Source organism: Alexandromys fortis, unplaced genomic scaffold, assembly GCF_014885135.2.
Source record: "Alexandromys fortis isolate MF-2015 unplaced genomic scaffold, M_Fortis_MF-2015_v1.1 scaffold_11, whole genome shotgun sequence".
In the NCBI taxonomy this organism is placed as follows: Eukaryota; Metazoa; Chordata; class Mammalia; order Rodentia; family Cricetidae; genus Alexandromys; species Alexandromys fortis.
This window is the reverse complement of record NW_026067912.1, coordinates 17,466,075-17,483,961: the sequence shown is the minus strand read 5'-3', so window position 1 is coordinate 17,483,961 and position 17,887 is coordinate 17,466,075. Positions and strand designations below refer to the sequence as shown.

Here is a 17,887-nt window from a genome sequence, read left to right as displayed (position 1 = left end):
TGTATTTTTTAAACACTGCTTGGCCCATTATATCTAGCCTGTTCTCGGCTAACTCTCACACCTGGACTAGCCCATTTTTAATAATGTGTGTAGCACCCCAAGGTGCGCTTACCGGAAAGATTCTAGCCTACGTCCATCCTGGGTTGGAGCTTCATCACGTGTGCCTCAGAGAGCAGAGCTATCAAGTCTGAGCTCACTTCCTCTTCCTCCCAGCATTCTGTTCTGTTTACTCCACCCACCTATGTTCTAACCAATAAAATGGGCCAAGGCAGTTTCTTTATTAGCCAATGACCTTCCTCCATCACTGTACCACCCTTACCCCAGCACATTCTGTATACAGAAAAGACTGCAGGCCAAAGGTTGTGTGGCTTGGTTTGGTGTCCCAATCCCTTCACTGGAAACATCCCTGATCACAGGAGCTAGTCAGTTCAGGCTCAGTATCCACCATTACTAAGAGTCTTAGGCATATACCTAACAAATGCTCAATCATACCACAAGGACACTTGCTCAACTATCTTCACGGAAGATTTATTTCTAATAGCCAGACTCTGGAAACAACCTAGATGCCCTTCAACTGAAGAATGGATAAAGAAAATGTGATATTTTTACACAATGGAGTACTATTTAGCTATTAAAAATAATAGCATCATGAATTTGAAGGCAGATGGATGGAACTAGAAAAAAAATGCCATCCAGATTAAGGTAATCCAAACTCAAAATGATAAGCATGGTACACACTTACTTATAAGTGAATGTTAGCTGTAAAGTGAAGGATAACAATGCTACAATCCACAGACCCAGAAAGGCTAGGTAACAAGGAGGGCCCAAAGGGAAATCATATAGATCTCCCTGGGAAGGGGAAATAAAAGAGATCTCATGAGTGGGCTGGAGATGGGTGGTTATGGGAACATGAAGGATTGCATTGTGGGTAGATGGAGGGGGATAGTACTGAAAGAGATGACTGGAAAGGGAGCATTTCAGGTCAGGTAGAACTTGGTGCAAGGAAAACTCCCAGGAACGTGCAAGAGTGACTTAAGCGTCTGAATGTCTGGTGGATTCCCTTGCAATTACACATAGGATAGCAGCAGAAATGAAGGGGATTCTGCTCACAGCCAGTGTCACATGAAGGACAGTGTCGTTTCACTGTCATTGTGCACAGCTTAGCCCGCTGTGCTGTTAGGGACTGCAAGGCTGCTCAAATCCTCCTCACTATGGGATAAAAGGTCCTTGCTACAAGATCTTAACAAGGCAACAATTCACAGTTCTTTTCCGTTTTCTCTTTCTCCACTTCTTTAAACTTGCCATGTATCCAACCCCAGTCCCCTGTCCAGAAATCTCCAAAGTTCAGAATTCTACTCAGGAAGTCAGCCTTGAGATATCATATACAAGGGACATTGCTTTTAGCTATCATAGATATTATCCAGAATTCAGGCCCAAAATATATTGCTGGAGTTTACTGCAATATAGTCAATCTAAAGTGTTTGGGTTAGGGTCCCCCATGAGTTCCTTTGTGATCAAGAGACACAATTTTTCCTTACAGTTGCCTCCAACTTACCTTTTTGTTGTCTTTGTAATTTTGAAACACCATATTCTGAAGCTCTGCACTAAGGCAGGCCACACATCCCCCAAGTAATTTGTGTCTCTCATTTCCATTTCTCAGCCAAGATTTTTCCTTCCCTCTGGAAGATTCCCAATTTATACATAGATGCCCTTAAGAATCCTATTAGATGTTGGTATATTAATATACCCACACATTTGTGAAATGCCATTTTGCATGTTTCTGAGTTCAAATGCAGAAGAAATTAACATTTAAAATGTGTGATCTGATCTTCAGGTCCCAATGGTTTATTACACTCATTTTTACAGCCTCAAACCCACTTGTATGGTGTAATGAACAGGGAATTGGATTAAGACTCAAGAAAACTGAGGCACTTTCTTTTTGAACTGAGACTCATTAAATAGAACGAAAGCTACCCAGGAGTAGATTGGACTGCGGTGTGCAGAAGAGAGCTTCTCACACAGAGAGGTGTTCAGCAGCAATGGGAGGGGATTCCTCTATCAAGTAAGACTTTGACCTTTAAAGTCCCTTTCAATTCATGGTGTCTGTGCCTCATTCTCAGGGCTGATCTAGACAATTAACCTCTCTGTGCCTCACTCTCCTCTCCATGAAATAGCTCCGGCACCTGAACACTTCCAAAGAATATTCTAGGTTTAGTGAGCATTTAGGAGGCAAGCAGCATGCTGGGAAAGAGAGACAGTGCAAATAGCAAGGCCTGTTATTATTGAAGAAGACACATAGCATTTTTTACATTCCCACAGGAAACAGAGGGGGTTTTTATTCCTCTTCCATATGTTCTGCCCCATGCCACAGCTTCTCAATACAGAAGCAGATCAGCATTTTTTTCTGTGTCATATTTGAATACACAGAAGAGACAACCAAAATGTTTAGAATTGGCCACGCAGACACTTTTTAAATGTTATCTCTATATGCAGCCTAGCTCACATTCATGTGAAACAACCTGAATTTGCTCTAAAGCACTTTCGACTTTAGGTTTCTAATTGCATGCCTGGGAGTGAGGATCAGAGGGGACACGTGTGATATTACTTCATAGCCAGGAGTTTTGTCTTTGAACTTAGAGAAAAGTTTCAAGAGGTGTACAATAAACTTGTGCGCCCATGGTTTCATCCAGACGCAGTAGCCATTTCTAATGGACCAAATTCATTTTAATATTCTCTCATTCTTTCAACATAAGAATAACTACAAGTGAGGAATGATGGTGTAGGAGGTCCTTCTGTCAATGTGTTATTTTCATTGGTTAATGAATAAAAAAACTGCCTTGGCCTGTTGATAGGGCAGAACTTATGTAGTCATGAAAAACAGAACTGAATGCTGGGAGAAAGAAAGGAGAGAAGGTGCCATGGATCTGCCACCAGGGTAAGATGTGCTGCTGAAACTTAGCCAGTAAGCCAGTGCCACGTGGTGATACACAGATTAATAGAAATGGGTTAAACTAAAATGAAAGAGTTGGCCAATAAGAAGTTAGAGCTAATGGGCTAAGCAGTGATTTAATTAATTTGGTTTCTGTGTGGTTATTCTGGGGCTAAGCTAACCAGGCAGCCAGGATGAACAAGACAGGCTGGGGCAGGAAGACCAGAAGCCCCATGGCATCCTGGGCTATACAGCATACTACACTTTGTCTCAAACTTTCAATGTGTAGATCAAAACTCTGGGTTCAATTTTTAGAACCATGAAAAAAACGTATGAGTAACAGTATGAGCTCTATAGAAAATTGTATGGAAAGTAAATTGTAGATATTTTGACTTTTTTGCTCACTAATACATTGTTGTACCTACTTTAGAAACCAACTTTCTTCACTACAGCCACATACCAATCCATGAAATGTAGGAAGCTTAGCAATGATACAACACTGTCTCGCAAACTCATCCTCCATCTTTTCCCTAATTGCCCTAGCAGCATTCATTGGATTTCATTGTGGCATCTCCTTTGTCGTTTTTTGGTCCAGAACCTTCCTCTCTCATTCATGACATTGAGAGTCAAGATGAGATCAATTTTATATAATATTACTTTATACTAAGGTTTCTGTCCCATCTGGTTCCACAACCATTCAGTCCCAAATAAACACACAGAGGCTTAAATTAGTTATAAACTGCTTGGCCTGTTAGTCAGGATTATTAGTAGCTAGCTCTTACAACATAAACTAACACATTATTCTTATCTGTGTTTAGTCACATGAATTGATACCATTTCTCAGTAAGGCATTATCTTTTGCTCCCTCTGCATTTGGCTGGCAACTGTGTCTCTGCCTTTCCTCTTCCCAGAATTCTCTTAGTCTGGTCACCCTGCCTGGATACCGACCAATACTTCTTGCCTGTCTACTGGTCAATTGGCATTTTATTAAACCAAAGCGAGTGACAAATCTTTACCATGTATAAGAGAATTATCCCACAGAAGTCACTTACTTGGGTCTGTCTGGTCCATTCCTGATCTTCATTTCAATCTAAAACGCCTCCACCTGGACGGGCTAGAAAAACCACCACATTCCTAGTTTAGCAAGTACCATTGGTATTGCCTTTAACAGAAGTCTTGTTAGGGTTGGGTCACCTATTCAGGGCAGGCATCCAAAGGAGGATGTCAGAAAGCTGGGGAATGCTCTTAAATCCTTTTTCTTAAAGTCATTATCTGTTTAACAAATAATTTTAACTAGTCATTGCAATGAAACATGAAATGCTTGATTGAGTACCACAAACTGCAAAGATAAAGGAAAGCTTTCAGTGAATGTTCTCTTCTGTGGAGGCAGAAAGCCTTCTAAATTGTAGATTCAGCATCATTTGCCATGAAGGCAGCTATTGCTTCGGGAAGACGGGTGTGAAGTCACTGCCCTTCTCACACCTTGAGTCTATAACCTTTTAGTCTGCAGAGCCTTGCTTCCCCAAAGCCAATTCACCTACACACCAAGGAAGGCATCTTCTCATTTACAAGCTAAATGATAAATGATAAAGGGAAAATTATGCCAATTAGAAACTGACCTTTTCCCTCTCTTGGCATGAAAATCTTTCTCTGCTGAAACTTATAAAAGTGGTTGGTCACAGCAGGCTAAGAGAAGGTCTGATGCATTTATTCTCGTCTAGATTTTGCTTTTTCTATTTGATGGCCTAGTAACTTAGTTAGTTGAACTATTCATTTAATCACTTGTTCCAAAGTACAAGAACCGGGCAGGGTCACTGATTAAGGAGAAAAAACCCTACTTGGGAATCAGGAGGCAGACTTGACTTTAAGCCCTAAACCTGCTATAGGATGGTCACCTCCATCCTATAGTAGGCCCAGCCAGCTTCCTATGTCTGAAAACAAATGGCAATGATACTCCATCCACGCAGGGATACTTTCCAGCATGAAAATCTCTTCCGAGCTTTAAAGGCCTTGCAGAGTTCAGCACAGGCTTAGGATCTCATGAGCACCCAGGAAACATGTCCTCTCGAATGTGGATGAATGAATTGGGAACTGGAGTCTGTCAACTTTAAATGCCAACAAGGTCCTGGCTAGAAAGATGTGCTTCGAGGTTGACATTCCATTCAACAAAGAAAAAGGGGCAGCTCTTTGCAGCATATGAAATGTAGTTTTAAAATGTTTTCTCCATTTTGTCTAAAGGACACATTGAGCTCTCCTAGGTGGTCATGCTCAAGCTAAAAAAGAAAAAAAATATGTGATAGCAGAACATGAAGCCTGAAAAAAGGAAGATAGGAAAATCTGTCTCTGGTTCTGTTTTTCCTTCTCATCAAACCATTTGAAGCTTCTATGCTCCCTCAGGACCAATGGCCTGTATTTATAAGGCAGGGTGGGGACACAGAAAGATAAAGCATTAGACTCACAGATAATCTTAAGCTATGGATCCTGCCAAGTATCCTTGTAGCCCCAAGTAAGTCATTTAATTGCTCTGGGCCTTGGTTTCTGTATCTGAAATAATAAACATGATAAATTGCTTCATAGTGCTATTATGAGGTTTAGGTAATAAAAGAAATAACACACACATACACACAATATATATATTCATATATATATATATATATATGTATATATATATATATATATTCATCATTCCACCCCCAACTTCATTCTTAGCATTTGGTGGTGGTTCAGAAAAAGAAACTTAGTAGGTTAAAAAAAAAGGAGTGTTTCAGTTTTAGTTCTTGACTGATTTGAAAAGGAGTGAGAGCCCAAGAAATCTGCTCTTCTAATTTTGATTTTATGAAAAGAAGAAAGGGGTGGGTGGAAAATATGCTAACTCTTAACATGGTTGTGCAACATTATCCCTCGTCTCTACTCAGTTTAACTCTAAAAATAGTGTCTTGAAAAACCGGCCACACTTCAGAATCAAACCTGTCTCTTGTGTTGGAGAAGCCTTTCCAATGGAAGCTGAAACAAATGCGACCACTGGGGGAGAGCAATAAAAAATAACAGAGAGAGAAGCAAAGGTCTCACGTCTGGAAGGGGCTGGAAACCATGTGCCGTCCTGAACCAGGCACAGCACAATTTCCATACAATTTCCATCTGAACACTCATAAAGTTTAATATTCTCTGTTGATTACTTCTAGCTAACAAATCCCGAAGGCACTGAACTGCAGACTTTCTTTTCAAGTAGGTTTCCCCATGTGATTGGAGTCCTTGAGAGAGGAGGGGGCAGCATCCTGCAGTCTAGCGAACACCAGTTAATATCAGTGACCTGAGATGGAGCTTTTCCACAGGTGTACACCTTGCCTAGCAATGGACTTCCATTAGGGAAAAGTGCAACTCAGGGAATCCAGACCTGTGGCAAAGCAAATATTCCATCAATTTAGGCTGCTGCATACACTTTGCTACAAACACCGGCAGTTATATGTTAAATGACATTTCTGCTTTTACCATCCTACTCACCCCAAATCCTATAGTACATTTTCATCAAAAAAGGACGTAACCAGCATACCATTCTAAAGTATTAGCAAGAGTTATTATGAGTCATTTATAAATAGTCTGATTATAAGATTACACAAAGCGAGCTGACTAGCTGGTAAACAACATGCTGCAAATAAATATTAGATGATAAGTTTTCGTTAGTTAGCAACCCCAAGAAATCTTTGTAATCATTGAGATTTAAAAGATACCAGGAGTTTGTACTGGAAAGGTGGCTCATCACTTAACTCCCTGCTCTTGCAGAGGACCAGAATTCAGCTCCCAGCAGTCACTTCAGTCAGCCCACAACTTCAGTTATTCCAGATCCAGGGGATCGGATGCCCTCTTCTGGCCTCTGCTGGTCCAAATACATACACATGCACATGCATGCACACTCACACACATATTCATAAGAACAGGTTTTTGAAAACATGTTCTAAAAATGGTACCTCTAGAAACTTTGAGCAAGATTTTGTTTGTTGAAATTGCATAGTCACAGTCTTGATATGTTAAAGACTTGGAGTGTTGGCTGAGTGGCTAAAAGGACAATTGCATGCTAAATAAATTCAAAATGCACTTGGGAAAATTGTGCTTCCAAGCCACAGCCCCACAAATGGAAAATATCAGTGCAAACTACCAGACAAGGAGAGATGACAAATAGGAAGTCAATAGTGTAACCTTTAGGTTGGTGGCTGCTTGATACATTTTGGGAATGTTCTGCTTTGACTGTAAATGGCAATAAACAACACAGATCTATCTCTGTGCATGATTGGATGCTATTTTCCAGGTCTAATTCGTTTGCAAGAGCTCATCAAAGCTCCCTCCAGATACAACATTAAAATCAAAATCCGCCAGCTGCCCTCTGGGAATAAAGATGCCAAACCTCTGCTCAAGGAGATGAAGAAAGGCAAAGAGTTTTATGTGATATTTGATTGTTCACACGAGACGGCTGCTGAAATCCTTAAGCAGGTAAGAGGTGTGTGGAGGGGGAAAAAGATGGGAGAAAAAAATTTCAAAAAATATAGCATTGGGTTTTGGTTTTTACTTGTTTATGCTTGGTATAGCCACACAGTATAGGATGAGCCAAAGACTAATTTTCAGACTCCTTTTAAGGAGCCAAGGGTGTGGTTAGTTCAGATCCAGTTGTGATGGGTGTATGTCGATTGCGTTGGGTGGGTCATTCAGTCTAGGGGTTGTAACCCACCCTGCAATCAGTTATTCCAGGGTCTCGAAGGGGCGCTACCTGGAAGGGAATGAGCTAGGACAGAAGAATGAGGCCAAGCAGATTTGTCAAAGCCCCCTTTATTAGGATCATGGTTGCTGCTTATATAGCCCCTGAAGGGTAGGGAAACTGGACTCTTGCCGTGTGTTCCAGGTCACTTAGGCCAGGTTCGTCATGTAGGCCAGGAGGTAGGCCAAGAAGTCACAAGTTGCCACACCTAGTTCCCTGGATAGCTGGAATGTGAGGCACATTCCGCTAACAGATAAGTTAATTGGGTGTGGGGCAGGTTCTCTCAATAGAACATAATTATGGGTGTGGGGTTCTCTGCAGACTCCCCAGGGTGATGGTTCCTGTAATGATTTTTAGGGGGGAAATGGCTCGTGACAGGTGTATACTACTCTGTATGTGCTGTGTGGCAAGATGGGAAGAGAAGGCAAATTCTCTAGGTGATGCAAATATCTGTGTTCTTTACACCTTCTGAGAAGATCAGGCCACATCTTATTTGTGCAATGCCTGACTTACTAGGCAAGGCGTCTGTGGCCTATGCTGCAGGATTGCAAGCACAATAGAAAGGGGGTGGAACAATCTCAGCCCAAAGAAGATACTTCTCTCATTATGGACAGCAAGCTTCTTTGCCTTCATCTCCAGAGGATGTGGATGGAAACAGGCAATTAAAACATTTTTCACAGATGAAAGGTGTCAGTCATGTTTATAATAATAATAAAACAGTGATAACTGAGTTGTTGAGGACTTCGGTCTAGCACCCACCAAAGGAAATTCAGAATCTTTAAAAGGTAAAGCACTGATTCCCAGTCCTCCCTGCAGAATGATTCTAGTTCCCAGGGACTTGTGGCAACAGCTGTATGCGCCAGGGCTGTCATACTTTGGGCACTAGAGTACTATACTAAAGATTGCAGATTTGGACTAGAACTACATCTAGAAAGTATATATGTGCATCTAGAAATACTAGTTTCTGATATGATCAGGAAAAAAATCAAAGAACATCTGGAGGAATATCAAGGAAAAATTGTATGCAACTTTTACACTTAAACAGATTTGTCACATACCAATGTCCTTATCAATATTTTAAAATAATGCACACTATATAAATTGTGCACCATGGTTAAAAACACCAAGAGGTTGTTAATGGATGGCAATTTCATGAGTGCACCAGCAGCTCCCGATAAATGAGCACTGTGATTCTTGAATCACTAGGATGTCGTCTTCTGGTACAGTCATGTATCCTGGGGCTCCATAGTTCTATGACCATACTTGCGGAGCACTTCTACAGACAGTGAGCTAAAAATTAGAGCTGTGATTGCACCAGAAAGAGATACTAGTAAAGGCCAATCATTTATCTGTATTACCCACTGAATGATTGTACTAAAAGATTCTACTGAGAACTGCCTTATCTTAAGGCTCCATTTACACAGCTTACCACAGCTGATTAAAGTACACAATGAGGTGTAGATCAGAACTTGAAAAAAAAATCACCCAGATTTTATGTGTAATTCTCATAATGCAAAGAAGTAAGCCTTTCCCAGGAGGCCCTTATGGCAGGGAGTGGAGACATGTTACCTTCAAGAGAATGACTTTCTAATGAGACGTATGTGTAGTGACTCACACAACTAGCTACATCTTCCCCAAAAGACAGGCCTGAGATAAGCAAGAGAAGACTGTCCTGGAACCTGGCTGTGAGACTTTTCCTTCTTTATCGATAAATATAAGCATAATGATCCTTTCTTAGAAGTGATATTTCTAGTGGTTTATGGATTATGTCTTTCAAAACCAATCAAAATAAAAAACCAAACCTATAAGAGAAGCACTCCAGAAAAAGCTGTCTGGTAGTGATGAAGGTCTGGGAATGGGAGTGAGAAGAAGGATTGTCTCTCCTTTCTTCTGACTGTTGGTGCAAAAGCTTCTTTCACCTTCATCTTAGGTTTGCAAACTGTATTTACCTTTCCTGATCATTTTAGTGCTAAGATTGCCAGGGAAGTTTGGTGGAAGTTACAAGAAGCTACTCAGCTAGTGTTTTCAAATTTATTCTTCTCTCATATATATCCTGACCACAGATTCCACTCCCTCTTCTCCTCCCAGTCCCTCCTTCACCAACCTTCCCTTCCCCCAGATTCTTTCCTCCTCATTTTTCCTTTAAAAAAGGGCAGGCCTCTCACAGATATTGACTGATCAGGGCCTAACAAGATACAGTACATATTAAGGCTGGATTGAGGCAATGCAGTAGGAGGAAATGGGTCCCAAGTGCAGGCAAATGACTCAGAGACAACCCCCACACACATTATTGGGAGTCCCACAAGAACAACAAGCTACACAACCATAAATATATGCAGAAAACCTAGCTCAGACACAAATAAGGTCCATGTTTGTCACTTCAGTTTCTGTGAGACTTTATGAGTCCTAGTTAGTTGATTCTGTAGGTTTTCTTGTGTTATCCTTGACATTTCTGGCTCCTACAACCATTCTTCCCCCTCTTCCATAGGATTCCTCACATTTCAGGGTGAGGTGGAACTCCAGTATAGTAGAAACTCCCAGGAATCTACTAGAGTGACCTTAGTTAAGACTCCTAGTAATTGGGATACAGAGTCTTCTCCAGCCATCTTTGGTAAGCAGACATGGCTTTCAGTGGAGAGACTCAGACACCAACCCAGTCATAAAACCTTCGACCTACATTTGTCCTGCCTGCAAGATGGGCTAGGGTAAAGATGCCACAGAACTTGTGGGAGTGGCCAACCAATGACTGATCAGCTTGAGACCCATGCCTGATAATGCCTGATACTGGATATGCCCAGAGACCTAGGATAGAACCAAACACATTGGGGGGCAAAGTCAAAAAAATGATTTCTAAAGACACACTGCTAAACTCAGGGACTGGAGCCTTGTATAATCGTCTTCAGAGAGGCTTCATTCAGTAACTAATGGGAGCAGATGCAAAGACCCACAGCCAACTTGTTTTTCTTAGACCCACTGAGTTGGCTTCCTGCTGCCTGTATGAGCAATGGAATGGGACCCTCTCCAGGAGCATGGGTAACCTCTCAGGGCACACATTACTGAAGAAACCTGGATCTCTCTTCCCCAGAAGCCATCAATTGCCAATAGCTAGGGATGCAACTTCATTAGGTCCTTCCCATCCATGCTGTGACTTTCTGCTAGCTTGATCGTGTCCAACTTTTTGCATGTATGCTCACCCACTATTAGTTTATACATTTGTTGAGGGAGCTGCAGGTTGCATTCCGCCACCCAGCTCCTGCCACTGGCTAGCTTTACCCGAAATAACAACATACAAACTGTATTCATTTAAACACTGCTTGGCCCACTAGCTCTAGCCTCTTAAGGGCTAATTCTCATATTTTGCCTAACCCATTTTTAGTAATCTGTGTAGCATGAGTCTTACTGGGAAAGATTCAGCATGTTTGACCTGGCGGCTTGCTTCATTGCATCTGCCCGGTAGAGGGGAGCATGGCCTCTGAGCTCACTTCCTCTTCCTCCAACATTCTGTTCTGCTTACTCCTCCCACCTATGTTTTAACCTATGAGGGCCAAGCAGTTCCTTTATTATATAATTAACCAATGACCTTCCTCCATCGTACATTGTCATATCTGAAAAATACTGACTCAATGGAGAATTCTGCTCCCTCTGACTCCACAAACATTTTGTTTCCTCTTACACAATGACCCCTTGGCCTTGGGGATAACAAGTCTGGTATCATTTTTAATAATGACAAGCAAGTAGTTTTGAGGAAAGAACTTGTCACAAAGCTTCCACCGTATGATGTATGCAAATGCAGTTACTCCTTTTGAGTTGGCTGCAGAGGACCTAAGCTGGCCTTGTAGGGATGCACTGAACAGCTGGAGCCTATTGTGTTGAATACTCAGAGTTTACTATTCATGTTAAAATCAACCCAAGCCCTCTGTGTGATTCTCTTTAAGTGACTCCATTAGCTTTGGGCATTGACCTATAAAAAGCAAGACATGTACCTTGACTATAGCTGTCTAAGGAGTTCTCTCAGGGAGTGGAGAATTCAGGCATCTAAAGCTGATTCTGGTTACAATTCACTAAAGGAAAAGAAAAGGAAGGAGGCTCATGTCCTTGATGGAGGACTTTGCTAAAGATAATTGGGATGCCTGGCTTCTTACACTCCCATGCCATGCATTCTGAGGTGAGTTTGGCACCCTTACTTAGGAATAGAGGAAACTGGAGCTCTGCTGGGTAAAAATATCTGTGCAACTGGACTCTGTCAAGCCGGGCTGCCACATGGTCTCTGCAGGCAGCCAGATGTCAAAGGCTATGAAATCATGTTACCATGATTTTTGCAATGGACTGTCAGAAGCAGGCTGCCAGAATTATCTAGGAAAAACACATTCACTTGCTTCTGTTCTTTCTATGAGGTTGGTATTAATAACTTTCTTTTCTGTGTATAAGAAATTGCTACTCAAGGTAAGAATGCCTCACTGATAAAAGGTACCAAGTCACGTGGCTAAACATAGACAAGAATTATGGGTTAATTTAAGTTGTAAGAGCTAGTTAATAATAAACCTGTGGTAATAAGTCAATTTATAATTAATTAATAAAAAAAAGAAATTGCTACTGAGAACACTCTTCCAGGTCAGTCTGGCATCCCCTTCCCGTTCCTTCCCATCAGTGCCTGGCTCTTCCCTGCACCATCATTACATTTTCTCTCCTGTAAATGCTTCTTAAGAGAAAAATAAAATTAAATGCAACTTAAGGAAAGTATTTGACATTTATCTGAAAGTTAAAGAAGTGGAGAAGCGTCTATAGTTATTATTGAGCATGCTAATCACTTGGCGGAGTGATTATCCCTATTCATATTGAACAAGTGCTATATGATGAGAATCTGGGATGTTATTTCCCCAGAATTAGTTCGAAATTCAAATGTCAAGACTTGATTAGACTAGAGAAGAGTGCAGCTTTCTCATGAACATACTGCCTTTGCAAATGTCTGCAGTTCCAGTTTCCCCCAAACAGCTGAGGGGTCACAAGGACCAGGTCACAGGTCAAAGCCACCACCCCCACCTCATTCATGCATCACTTTCCAAAGAACATCCTGATATCCTATGTGCTGTGTCCCTTCCTTTCTCTAATACCCCAAAGTCTTGCTTTTTTTCTCCAGTGACTATAACACATATACACCTTTTCTCATGGAGTCACTCTTTCAGGAAATACCTGACAGGTAATAGGTTTCTGTGATGAAGAGAAGAGTAGGAAGACATTATGTGTTGACCTCTCAAGTGGAGCCTAACTGCAGGCTGGGATTTAATGGCCCATCACTCCAGCAGGATTAGTAGCCTTCTTATATTCCAGTTGAAAACTGATGCTCAGAGATCATAATTTCTTCTTCTATGAACTGAGTAATTTTTTAATATAAAACATTAAGTCCTGCAGGGACTTGAACCTGCCTCTTTCTAGACTTCTTACAAGATTGTAGCCTCCAGTAATCTACACACCAGGGAGAGATATGGAGCCTGAATACACAGTGACCTGATTAGTCTGTTTTCCCTATTAGGCAGTAAGGCCCAGAGGGACAGGGCATTTTCCCTGTTCACTTACATCCCCAGCACTTGCTATGTTATATCACATAATGAGTGTATCGTGCAATGATTGAATAAAAAAATGGATGAATCCGCAACTGTATTAGAGTCTTTCAATACATGATCACCAAAGTAATCTACCTGCTACCCACCTGCAGCACAGCAATCCTGTAAGGGAGATAGCTCACTAGCAGAATGCTAAGCTAGCATATTTAACTAAGCTTAACCTTTGGCACAAGAGGGGGAAGGTACATTGTATGCCAAGAATGGTGAGCTTCCAGCTCAGCCAAGGAACATTTGGGCCAGTCACTCCTCAAGGCTTCAGTTTCCTCAAAAGTCAAGCTTCATTCCATCCTGAGATCTTACAGCAGTAAAAAGTAAAAATGTCTGTGAACCTATGACTCCACTACAGAAAAATCAGTTTGGCACTTTGGACAGGGTCAAATTCGCTTTCAACTTTTATAAACCCCTTTCTGGCATAGTGGCTTATAGAGGGGATGGAAGCCTCTGTAGGGCTCCATCCCTTAGGAAAGCAGTAGTGGGGCTCAGCCAACTTCCTGAGCTGGAAAACAGTCCAGGGTGATCTTGAGCCTCTTTTTCCAACTAGGAAACCTACTCCATCATTACATGAGTATGCGCTTCAGAGGGGTAGTCTCTTCCCCACAATGCTTGTGGCAGCAGAGAGACAGAGAGCTAGAATTGAGCAATAACACATTTTGAATGAAAATATTTTATAAAATTATGTTGCATTCTTTCCTATCAACATGTTTATACTCTTGCATGTTCCCCTTTCTTTCTGTTCTCATGCAATTAGCATAAAAACAAGGTCACAAAGAAAATGTTTTTTTAATGCTTAGCTTCTTTGCTAAGAAGTACGATGGCAATGCTGATTAATCAAATAATTCTGTGCATTGATTTTTGCCTTGATGTGTTGTGCCCACAAGCTGTGATGAGGGCAAACAGAGGTGATTAGACAAGGTTCATACAATCACTCTTTGTCTCTCAGGACAAAAACCACCACTGAGCACAGCCACACAATGCTGAGAGGTGCAAACCTGTGCCAGATAACTGGCATCTTAGTCCATTGTTTCTAACAACAGACATACAGGTTAAACCAGATACCCTAAGGACTACTGTTGTCTAATGCCTGTTGTATGCAAGGCTCTGTGCTGAAGATACTTGGTGTAGCATTCATTTCATTGCTATAAGAACATCCCTTACCCCCAAAATAATCTCTATACAAGAAAATGATTGTTCAGAGAGATTATGCATCTTGGATAACATCACATAGCCAGTAAGTAGCAAAATGGGGTTTAAAACTTATCTAAGAATTTAAACAAACTAAAGATTTGGATTGTTTTTGTTGCATATGAGATTCCAACTGATTAGTACAGTTATCAAATCTAGAGTACATGTTCTGTTAGCCTCTACTTCTTGCAGAAAGTTGTTTCCTTTTATTCTCAGATACCTAATGGTTTCTATCTTTATAGAAGGTATATATATATATATATATGTGTGTATATATATATATATATATATATATATATATCAATGCATATAACCCCATGTACAAGGATAGAACAAGGTTGAGATAGTAGAAAAAGTCATTCTATATTTCAGTAGTTTTGAAAATTAAAGATGGCAAGGTACAAGTAAAAGCAACACAGCAGTAAACCTCTGCCTGCCCTCTGAGGTCAAAAGGAGGCATGGAAAACAAGGTCACAAAAACATATCCACTTAATGACTACAACCTGGTCTAAAACCATGAAGTCACTTTGTAAGCTAATAAGGGACTGTAAGTAGAAACAGTAGGACAATGAGCAGAAATTTGGTTATCTAGTTGGAAGTATTTGACTCTATCCCCAAATAAATTAATAAATAACATTTATTCGTCTGGTACTTCCTATTTGCCAGCACATGCTATCCATTTGGCTAAAATGATTTCTTTTTATCAGCTTAAAATATCTGCACGCTACAAGTAACAGAGATGGCAGAGCTGGAACTTCAGGCCAGGGCCTGATGCCCTCCTGGTCTGAGTTGTTAGTGGTCATTTATATAGACCCCAGGGAGAAAATCTACTACCTTTGCTCCAGCTTCACCACCTCACCTACAAATAGGCTTATTGGATTCCAAGTTGGCTATGTGTGTCTTCAGCTAAGAGCTTCCATATTTTCCCATGCTCATAGATTCTCTCACCAGGGTTAAAATGTAAGGAATTTGTACACGGCCTTGTACTTAGTAGGCTGTCTAAGAAATGAGGACTTAATTAAGCAATACATTATCTTTTAAGTTCTTCAAGTCCTTTGATGGTCTTTGAGCCAGCTAATTGATCAGTTCATTACTGTGGATAAATCCTTACGACATAATCATGATGTATCTCAATTTACACTAACTGGAAGATAATTTGTAGTATGTTATACAATTATTTTGGCAATATGTTCTCATTATAAATATGCTTCCCTCAGGCTGATATTAAAGTATATTTAGAGCCCCTAAGCATATAGTTAGTTTTAGTTGTAAGGAGCAGTTCACAGATATGAATGTTCTATCTAAATCATACAACAATTTGATGTGGGAGTGTCATATATCAATCTGTTGATTTCATTGGTTAAGTTATAATAAACCAGCTGCTTGGCCTCATGGCTGGAACATAGCTGGGAGGAGTAAACAGAATAGAATTCTGGGCGGAAGAGGAAGTGAGGTCAGACTCTGCTCTGCTTCCGGAGAGACCCGACAGCTCTGCTGGAGCAGAGACGCCATGCTCAGCTCTCCCAGGCAGCTGCAACCCACGATGGACTTAGGCTAGAATCTTTCCGGTAAGCGCACCTTGGGGTGCTTACACACATCATTAGAAATGGGCTAGACCAGGTGCGAGAATTAGTCTGTAAGGGCTAGAGTTCATGGGCCAAGCAGTTCTTAAATGAATACAGTTTGTGTGTTGTTATTTTGGGCATGAGCTAGCCAAGCGGCCGGGGTGTTGGGGACGCAGCCCCGCCGCTTCATACAATTAATTGTCGTGAATAGCCAGCAATTTACTGGAAATGTGCTCCAATCAACCATGTTCATATTATTCAGAATGTCCACTTGAAGATTCTACAAATCCTTGAAAAAGTATACTTAGAAAACTGACATAGGTTTGAACTTCAAATAGCAAGCAATAAAATGCCAGAGATGTATTTCTATGTATACTCCTCAGAAATATGCCAATGCTTCATTCCAGTCCCATCAAAATTTGGCTTTAATAAAAGATAAAAATGTATCCTGGGTTTTGAGGTGGATCTATTTTAGAAAAAAATTATGTAAAGAATTATAGTTGTGTATATTGGGCCATATCTTAACTTCAGTAGAAACAGTGAACTTTAGTTTTCTATAGAATTGTGGAGATGTCATCCCTGTCGGGTACATAACAAGTCTCCAATTTTCAAATGAAGATCAAGACTATATAAGGGGAAAAATAATGTTGCTATGCCATGAAAAAAAAATTCTAAAAAGAAATCCCACACTAGCTCAGAATTGAGTATAATAGAGGGTTTAAGTCTTGCATTATAAATAATTTGGCTAAGTAATGAAAGAAAAGTAACTATAACTATCTAGTCTTTAACCCCATTGAAGACCTGAGAAGGGAAATAGTATTACTTGAGTAAGCAAGAAGTGCAAACAAGCAACTTCCCAAATGTGCAACAAATGACAGAGACAACCAGCTACCTGGACAATCACCCAAAGTCTTATTTGCAACGTTGGAGCAACCAAATTTGGCTAAGGCCTAGAGTAACTGACAGACCATTTTCGGAGGCAGGAAACTTTTCAAAACCATCTTACCCTGTCTTGGCAAGATTTGACAGTATTTTTTGTTGTATTCTGCTTGTTCTGTTCAGACGTCAGAAATTTTGTCAGTGGTGGATGCATGAACAATTTCTTGGCCAAAGGCCAGTATTGCCAAGAAGAAAACAAGCTCCAAGTGGAGTGTCCTCGGTGCTTAACATTCCCTTGGGAATAGATTGGTACTGCCAGGAGAAATCATTTCTCATGTCAACAGAACCCTAAGTTATTTAAATGCCATATTCCACAGCTCTTTAAAAGGGTTGAAGATTACCTATCTATGTAGAATACAATCTCTGTGTATCTAAAGAACCTGATTAGTCTAACTATAAGAAGGCAAACATGGATGACTATTGACCTATATAACTTAAAGACTAAGATTCCATATTAGAATATTAAACAATCTTTAAACAAATGTGCAACAAATGAGGATAATGACCTCAAAATGTAAACAATGTATAAGTATATTGCAATATGATAAATATATCCTAAAATTGTATCAATACACAAAATGTCTTAAGCAGAGGTAGAAGCATGCATGCATACAATATAACAAAATAACTTTGCCCAAGTATACAAATATTGTAGATGAAAATAGGAACATATTCAATATAATTTAAGTTTGTATCAATATACAAGAATCTATAACAATGTAAATTACCTATAAATAATAGGTCACTAGTATTCACTCTAATACTCACTATTATTATTAGTGTGAGTAAGCTCTCACCAACTTATTATCCCATCCAATTTCTCCCTTTTTATTTTCAAAGAGTTCCTGAGCCTACATAATATCCCCCAATCCCCAACCCTATAACAGTTATAATCAACCCCTAA

The 17,887-nt window shown here is 40.4% G+C and overlaps 1 protein-coding gene across 11 annotated transcripts in view; it reads left to right on the top strand.

Annotated features, from left to right (window-relative positions):
• Grik1 (glutamate ionotropic receptor kainate type subunit 1) overlaps nucleotides 1-17,887 on the top strand; it is a 299,271-nt gene that overhangs the window by 166,298 nt on the left and 115,086 nt on the right. For all 11 annotated transcript variants that reach the window (XM_050138615.1, XM_050138611.1, XM_050138617.1 and 8 more), the window contains one exon: nucleotides 7,233-7,414. In XM_050138615.1, coding sequence (XP_049994572.1) covers nucleotides 7,233-7,414 — 182 coding nt within the window. The remainder of the gene's footprint in view (nucleotides 1-7,232; nucleotides 7,415-17,887) is intronic.